This window comes from Cornus florida, unplaced genomic scaffold, assembly GCF_030987335.1.
Source record: "Cornus florida cultivar Cherokee Brave unplaced genomic scaffold, ASM3098733v1 CherokeeBrave_3.0.0_Hap2_Chr05, whole genome shotgun sequence".
Lineage (NCBI taxonomy): Eukaryota > Viridiplantae > Streptophyta > Magnoliopsida > Cornales > Cornaceae > Cornus > Cornus florida.
In genome coordinates this window covers 80,234,172-80,242,904 of record NW_026775575.1, presented here as the reverse complement: position 1 = coordinate 80,242,904, position 8,733 = coordinate 80,234,172, and the positions used below count along the sequence as shown (strand labels likewise).

Sequence of the window (8,733 nt, the reverse complement as noted above, 5' to 3'; positions counted from 1 at the left end):
TATAAAGCAAGGTAAGTGACTTTTCTTTTAACATTCGCTTACGACCGTCAAAGAGGAATACAAAGAGGAGAATAGTACCCAACTCCCTAGTTTGATTTCGAATAATAACTTTCGAAAAAACAAAATTGAATCAACCAATAATACCCTGGTAAAATATATTCTTATACTATGTATACAGTTGGGTAAGATTCTTTCTTCAGTCTTACCATGATTTTTTATTACTCCACCCAAGTGCATGACTGCAGATGCTGATTCCACAACTTTATCCCTGAAATGTAATATCATATCAATAATAGAATAGAACCAAAAAGAATTGAAAATATCTACCAATAAAAAAATTAGATAAACTATGATGAACAATGCGAATGCCGGTCACAAAAAGGAAGAAGAATAAATGATTGTTTTGCCACACAAGTCTTATACAAAATTATACACAGCAAAAGTTTTGTATGTAAAGATTTCAGATGCAAAGCTAAACAAAGCAATGAATCTACATAACATGTCGGCAATTGAGCATACTACCATACTACAGAAGGTGAAAATTGTAAAGGAAACACATTATGTAACCGGAATCCATAACCCAAAAAGATAGGGGAGGTCAGTTAAATAATATCTAAATTTCAGAAATACAGGAAAGTTGATATCCTAAATAATCTACTAAAGGCTTTTGGTGAATGCCTTTCCCATGCTTTGATGGTTGAGGATTGCTAATCAATGGGATGGTAAGGGGGATGTGCTCATAAAATTTGTTAATGTAAAAAGTTTACCGTCTAACCTGTGGTGACCTTGTGGGCGGGTGGTAGGGGTGACAAAGTTTGACACGACCTGTCAATCCGACACGAGATAACGGGTTTGGGTTGACCTTAAACGGGTGATCGGAGTGCCCTGAACGAAGTCCCTGAGCAGCTGTCACCGAACCAAACGAATTGGAAGAGACTGGGATGCCTGAGTTATTTGAGTGCATTGCAGTTTGAGAGTGTTGGTGCTGTAATGGCAGCCTGGGGGACAATGGGGGCTCCTCCGCCCCATACTCGAGCTCATTCTACAACAATGTCAGTAAAAGTTGTCACAATGATGCACTAGGGTTACGAAAATAGTTCCATCCGTAGCATTCCAAAAGATATCAAAAGAATTATCATTTTTGCAGAATCCAAAGTTAAATATGTGGAAATTGCTGCAGTTCCTAAAAACTTGAACAAATATATAGGCCAGATGTCTCATCAAATGCTACCTTCCTTTGCACTTTCGACAGTACAGAAAATTGCTAGGTTTAATTACTCCCAAGGTGCTTCGACATTTCACCATCCCTTGGGAGTTTGAGGTTAAGCAAACAAGGGATGCAACGGTGCTGGTAAAGCGGGGAAATTTGTTGAAGCAGCAAAAAAGATTGTGGCAAAGCAAACATAAAGTGACTTACACACATCAATTCTATGAGTACATTAGGCCAACCGGTGCATAATTTCGTTAACCAATTCAGCTTAAACAAGGTATCTTTATTAAGACAAGTTAATATCAAAATTCAAATTATCCACCATAGATGGTGCTTCAAGAACCTTTGTTTTTGTAACTTTGTTGAATAATTTCTGGAAAATAATTGTTTCCTTTACAAATTAAACAAAAGCAAACTCCTTCCAACAGGTAGTGTTGCACATTTACTATCTTATATAAATCACTTGCTGTTTCGTTGCCAACAAGTACTACAACTAATCTGACAAACTTCAATATTCCTCTTCCAAAACATTGGGTTAACACCACCCAGGAGAAATTAATTCCGAAACAGCAAGTTCATATTTGCCAACAAGTACTACAGCTAATCTTGACCAACTTCCTCTTCCAAAAGATTGAGTTAACACCACCCTGGAGCAATTAATTCCATTCACTAACCCCGGAGGACATGTATATAGATATATCCGCATTAGAAGACTCTACTAAAAAACTTGCAATGCTTATATTAGTCATGACTGCAAACAATGGCTACCTTTTCAAAGCAAAATATTTCAACTAGAAATTTCAAATAGAGGATTCCAACACTCAGAATTACAACAAATGAGAGACAACATTGTCTGTATGGCTTTCAAACAGAGGGATACACCCGAATAAGTCAACAATCAAACAACCATATACACCCATCTTATACTTCCATCAATTATTCAAATTCTCAATCAGTCATATCATAACTCAGACACACAGTCAAATTATCACCAAAATGAACCATAAAACAGAGTCAATGTCAGCAATCAACAATGAAAACAAAAGAAATAATTCCGAACAGAAACATCATTTATCACCACCCAGATAATGAACAAAACACCAAAAATAATATATATATCAAGCTGATCGCAGCAACTACATAACCTCTGGACATCGATTCCCATTCAATATCCAGGTTCACGTTCTTCATGCGCATAAAAACATAACGTCTGGACCTTCATCATTTTCTGTAATGCGTTTGAGTGCCTTTCAACTAATCAGGTACAAACCCTCAAATTTAAAAACAAGCTCCAAAATATCAGTGACAATATTAGCATAATGATTTGAAGTGAAGTTGGCAAATAAATGTTACAAGTGCATGGCTTAACACATAGAAGATGTTAATCCGCACTCCTGAAATGCAAAGAAATAGCAGTGAACTAATTCACTGAACTGGTGAGAGCAATGATTTTATCTGCTAATTTATACACAGATACATACTTCCTAGTAGCACAAATTCAGACGGCAAATTTCAATACATCAGATCTACAGAAGAAGTCCACCAGGAAACAGAAAATAAATGGCTCTCCATTTAGAAAAGTGGAACCTCGGGTATTTTAATACGTAGAAAGGCCCTATAAATGCACCACATCTGGGAAATTCCCTCAGAACAAAAGGATAATGTACGCAGTTGTTTAGAAGGGTAAAGGTTTAAAAATGCCGGACAACAAATTATTTACATACTACATGAAAGCACAATGGTTTATGAAGCGAGGAAAAGTTACTTCTTTAATATTTTGCTTACAACCATTAAAGAGGAATACAAAGAGAAGAATTTAATTTCAAATAATAACTTTTGAAACAATAAAATTGTATCAGCCAATAATACCCTTGCAAAATATGTACGCAGTTGGATAAATTTCCTTCATGAATTATTATTACTCCACCCAAGTGCAGGACTGCAGATGCTGATGTATCAATATACCCCCAACTTTATTCCTGAAATGGAATTTCAAAGTGCTACATTAACCATAAAGGATTGTCAAAAAAAATTTTTTGAAAATTGCTATCAATAGAAAAATCATATAAACTATATCGAATAATGCTAATGCTGATCATTGTATCAGAAAAAAGAAAGAAGATAAATGAATCATTTGCCACATCAGTCTACAAATTAATGGACAGCAAAAGTTTGCATATTAAGATTTCAAAAATGCAAAGCTAAACAAATAAATAAATCTACACAAAATCAGGGATTAGAGGATCCTACCTTACCACAGAAAGATGGGGAGAAAATGTAACAGATGGACATGATGCAATCCAAATGCATACCAAAATGAAAAGCATTTTACAAAAACATCAAAAGAAATATCATTTTTTCAAAATCCAAAGTTAATTATGTTGAAATTGCTGCAGTTCCAGAAAAACATTGAACAAATATATAGGCCAGAAGTATCACATGGAATAAAAAGAGACAAATGCTACGTTTGACAAAGTCCAGAAAATCCTTAGGTCAAATTAGTCCAAAGGTGCTTCCACAGGAGTTTGAGGTTAAGCAGCAAGGATTGCAACGGTGCTGGTAAAGCAGAGAAAATTTGATGAAGAAGCAAAAAGATTGTGGCAAAAATAACATAAACTGAACTACACACATCAAAACCGTGTGTCATACACTTCAATCCTAAGAGCACATTAGGTCAATCTGTGCACAATTTCATTGGCAGTTGAGCCCAAACGAGACATCTTTTCTTAAGACAAAATAAATCAAATTTTTATCGACCATAGATGGTGCTCAAGAACCTTTGCATTTGTAATGTTATAGAATAACTTCCTGACAACAAAACCAAACTCCATCTAACAGGTAGCATTGCAAATTTCCTTTACATATATCACGCGCTGTTTGAGAAGTTCATATTTGCCAACAGGAACAACATCTAATCTAACAAGCTGATCTGACAAACTTCCGATTTCCACTTTCAAAACATTAAATTAACAACACCCAGCACTGATCAAAGCAAGTAATTCCATTCACTAACCAAGAACACACACACACATTAGAATAGCATTCTAAAAGACTCACAGTGGTTAAATGACTCATGATAGCAAATAGAAAATTCAAAGAGACGATTCCAACATTCAAAATTACAACAAGTGAGATTCAACATTACCTGTATTTTTCAAGGCTTTGGAAAATAGGAATACACCAGAATAAGTCAAAAATCAAACAAACCATGTACACCCATCTCATTACTACTTCATCAATGATTGAAATTCTCAATCAATCATTACCAGAATAGAGTCAAACTATCACCAAAATGAACAATAACACATAATCAATGTGAGCAATCAAGGAGGAAAAACATGGAAAAAATTCTAACCATAGACTACATCATTAATCACAACACCCAGATAATGAACAGAACACCAAATTAAAAACATATCAAGCTGATTAAAGCAACTACAATAATCACATTGTAAAAACTGTCATAGCTAACAAATTAAGAACTCAACCACAGGCATAGGATAACCCATTTGTATGCATGCATGTCTATATCAAAAGACCACAATGAAACAAGAGGCAGGATATCAATACGGTTAAAGTAGTTTCATTTCTTAATCAAACATCAGTACTTACATCCGAAGTATCTAACCCAAAAACCACGATAAGACAACCAGGTAACAAAGCTAGATGAAAACAGAAAACAAGAAACCTAACTTTTTACCCCCAAATCCCCACAAACCCTAGAAACCCCTGAAGATTCAAGAGCTGGTAAATTTAGTCACCGCCTTTGTACCCTCAGACACCGCATGCTTGGCTAATTCACCAGGGAGCACTAGCCTCACAGCAGTCTGAATCTCCCGAGACGTAATGGTGGGCTTCTTGTTGTACCTGGCGAGCCTAGACGCCTCCTGAGCGAGCTTCTCGAAGATGTCATTGATGAAGCTGTTCATGATCCCCATGGCCTTGCTCGAGATCCCAATGTCAGGGTGGACCTGCTTCAGCACCTTGAAGATGTATATCTTGTAGGTCTCGACGCTCTTCTTGGTCCTCTTCTTCTTCTTGTCACCGGCGGTGGCTCCGCCTTCCTTCGGCAGTTTCTTCCCGGCCTTTGGCTTCTTCTCCGCCGGAGCCTTCTCAGCAACGGTGGTTTTCTTCTCCTCCGCCGGCTTCTTCTCGGCTGGTTTCTTCTCCGCCTTTGGCGCCATCGAAATTTTCAGAAAACGGAAAGTTGTACTTTAGAGAGAGTAGAGAGAATGGAACGAAACGTCTAGAGATGCTTCTGGTGATGAAAGAGGGCTGGGTTTGCGTTTCTTATTTATCGATGTGTATGATTTGTTTTGATTGGGGATTGGGGAGAGGCGTGGATCCATGAGGTGTCAAGATATTGGCCGTTTATTCTATTCCAGTTATTATGAGAATCGACGGCTTAAGAAGACGCATGAAGGAAGGGTTCGTGGTGAGCTTCATTGGCATGACCTGGATGGATGGTCCTACACGACAACCCGACCCTTTTGGCTGTTCTCGGGTCAGTTCATCCCAATTTGTCATTTAAAAATAGAAAATAAAAATAAATCAAATTATTAAATTCTACTTAAACAGTTAACAAATATGAAAACTGAAAAAAATAAGGAAAATGATATTAGGGCAGATTATTTTGACAAATTTGAGAGACCGATGCATACGTGGCTAGCCACGTGATGATGTCAAAAGCAAGGGCGGAGCCAAGGGGGCGGGCAACGGCTATGCCCCCTTAGATTTTTGAAAATTTTTATGCATTGAAGTCTATACTTTTAACTATATAGGTCTATTCTCTCCCCCTCGAAACAAAAAAAAAAAAGAGGGGAAAAAAAAAATCAATTGGCCTCTAACCAAACACATTTTTTTGTTTCTTTTGGTGGGTTGGTCCTAACGTTTTAAACTTTTAATTTTCTTTTTCATAACTTCGGCTTCTTTTGGTCCACTTTTTGAGTTTTTATTTTCTTGTTTTTGGTTATTTCCTCTCTCCTAGGCACTTTTTTGGCCATTCTCTATTTGTATCTCTCTCTTATCTTTCATTTTTGTTCTTCTAATATAGAATTGTGAGCGCAGTCCGGCATGAAGATCTATGATTTTGAGCTCAGTCCAATATGAGATTATATATATCAATTTTTACCCTTTCATTTATTTTTCGTTTCCAGATCTATCGATTTTGTGATTATTTTGCCTTTTATTTTCAGATCAATAAACACGAGCACTGCATCACACCGGATTGAGGTATGATGTTTATCTCCATTTCTTAGTATATCAATTTTCGATATTAATTTCTTTAAAAATATATATTAATTTTACTCTTTCATTTTGTTTTCTGTGTTCCGATATATAGATTTTGAGTCTTCTTTTTTTTTCCTTTTTTTTTTTTTTTCTTTTTTCAGATCTATCATTTTGAGTTTAACAAAAACAAGTAGTGAATCTCAATAATCACATCAGACTGAGATACTCCAAATGATATTTCTTTTTGTTTTTCAGTTTATCAAACTTCAATATTAATTTCCTAAAAAATAGATTAATTTTCACTCTTTTTTTCTTTTTCATTTTTATATCTATCAATTTTCAGTTTGTGTTCGTATAAAATGGTGAAAGTTAATGATAAAATAAAAAATTATAAAGTTAAAGTCACCTAAATTAGAATGAATCAAATGCTGGAGAATTAAAAATTGGTGGGGGTGGACTCCATGAAAGGAAAGTACACCACTGAATGTGTTACAAAAAAAACTACATTGAAATAAAAGAAACGAAAGGGTTCACCACTAGAGTGAGTTCTTATAACACATGCAATTGCGTTTTTTAGGAAAGTTTAATAAATATAAAAAAATATGAATAGTAAATTATTTTTGGCCTAAATTAGTCTTACGGGGATTCTTCTTATAAGTTTGTCCCCCCTTCCCACGGAATCATGGCTCCTCCCCTGCTTAAAAGCCATCCCATCCCTTGTTTGGTTTCCTCCCACCTCTGGTTCTCGCTCTTGCTCATCTTCACCACTTTCTCTGTATCAGTATAATCTATGTCGTGGCTATCTTTCACTCTTCAAGTGCAACCCTCTCATTTATCTCCCATCTCTTTCCTATGGCAAATAATCGACCAGAGAAGATTGTGTGAGACATAACCGGTGACAAGGACGGGTCCGGTGTTATCAGACCTCATCGACGTCGAATCAGTTCTCTAGGCATGCACCGCTAGTGTGATTAGCGTTAGTGAAGGAGAATAGGACGTCGATGTTGTTCTTGGTGGGAATCGGCGACATTGGTGTCGCCGGAAGAGAGAAATTTGGCGTTGGGTTTTGATTTCTCCATGATTTATGGTCGTTAAGCAACCAGAGATTCGCTCGCTAGGTTGAACGGCTTCTGGTGTTGAGGACCTTGAGTTGGATGGCGGCGGAGGTGAGTTGACGAGAACAAATAAGTCGAGTGCATGGTGGGCGTGTGGGCACGCGATTTGGGGGAAGAAGACGCGTGAAATGCATGAGGCGCATGTTGAACACAGGTGTTGCAAACGTCACCAACGATGTCATAATTGACGCAGATGGATGCCGTAGTTGACGCCGATGGAGTACGGTCTCGTAGATCGGTGTTTGGAGATGGCGTGTAAATAAAATCAATAGCATAGAGGCACGAATCGAAACACATTGCCACAGTTATAGGCCATGCAAAACAGTCTCCTCATGGTGAAGTCGACGGCAACTGATGAGGGAAGAAGCAAGACATGGGTTTTTTTTTTTTTTTTTTTTTTAAGTGTTAATTGCCAGGTGGACAGCCCTGTGGATTCTGCCAAAGCAATCGGCCAAAATGATCGGTCCCTCTATCACGACCCAAATAATAATTGTGAAAATGCATTCCCTAAGTTCGATATAAATTTGATTGTTGGGCTATTTTATTTAAGCTAAGTATTGAATTTGAATGTTTGGTTATTTTATTATAAATCAACACTTTCTAATTATTTATTATCATATCCAAATTAAAAGGACAATATGTGAGTCCTCAATGGGAGGATGTATTATATTCTAATAGCTAATGTGGACTAATAACAAATGGACACGTGCTCATTAATTATGGTAAGTATGTATCCCACCATTTTCTAATTTGGTAATCAAATATATACCCCAACCATTTGTGATTTGGTAATTAAAATGATATATCCATTTATTATTGGTCCACATAAAAGGTTAATATAAAGTACATTATCACCGATGAAGACTTAAGTATCGTCCAAATTAAAATGCATGAACATTTACGTGGTAATGAATGATGATGAAAAGTTAAAAATGTCTTTACTAATTGGTTGTGGACAAATTGAAGTTAAAAAATATATATACTAATTGATCATGGTAAATAATCGCATTCACATATTGCTCATGCCTGAGGTCGTAACCTTCAACTATAAACCTGTAATTCTTTAGAAGAATTTAAAGAAGTAAAGCTAGAAAAACGACGAAAATAAGGGGGTTCTCGAACCTCTCTCATCCTCTTTAAGGATAAGGAGAGTATATCATTGGACTAAAAGGTACTTTT

At 36.4% G+C, this 8,733-nt stretch overlaps 1 protein-coding gene across 1 annotated transcript; it reads right to left on the bottom strand.

Annotated features, from left to right (window-relative positions):
• Positions 1-4,773: 4,773 nt before the first annotated feature.
• LOC132307067 (histone H2B-like) lies at positions 4,774-5,490 on the bottom strand. The gene has a single exon (XM_059804726.1). The coding sequence runs from the start codon at positions 5,392-5,394 to the stop codon at positions 4,948-4,950; it is 447 nt and encodes a 148-aa protein (XP_059660709.1). The 5' UTR covers positions 5,395-5,490; the 3' UTR covers positions 4,774-4,947.
• Positions 5,491-8,733: the final 3,243 nt, after the last annotated feature.

What these genes read in the sequence shown, in the direction of transcription:
- LOC132307067 (XM_059804726.1), bottom strand. Translation starts at nt 5,394, where the DNA reads ATGGCGCCAAAGGCGGAGAAGAAACCAGCCGAGAAGAAGCCGGCGGAG.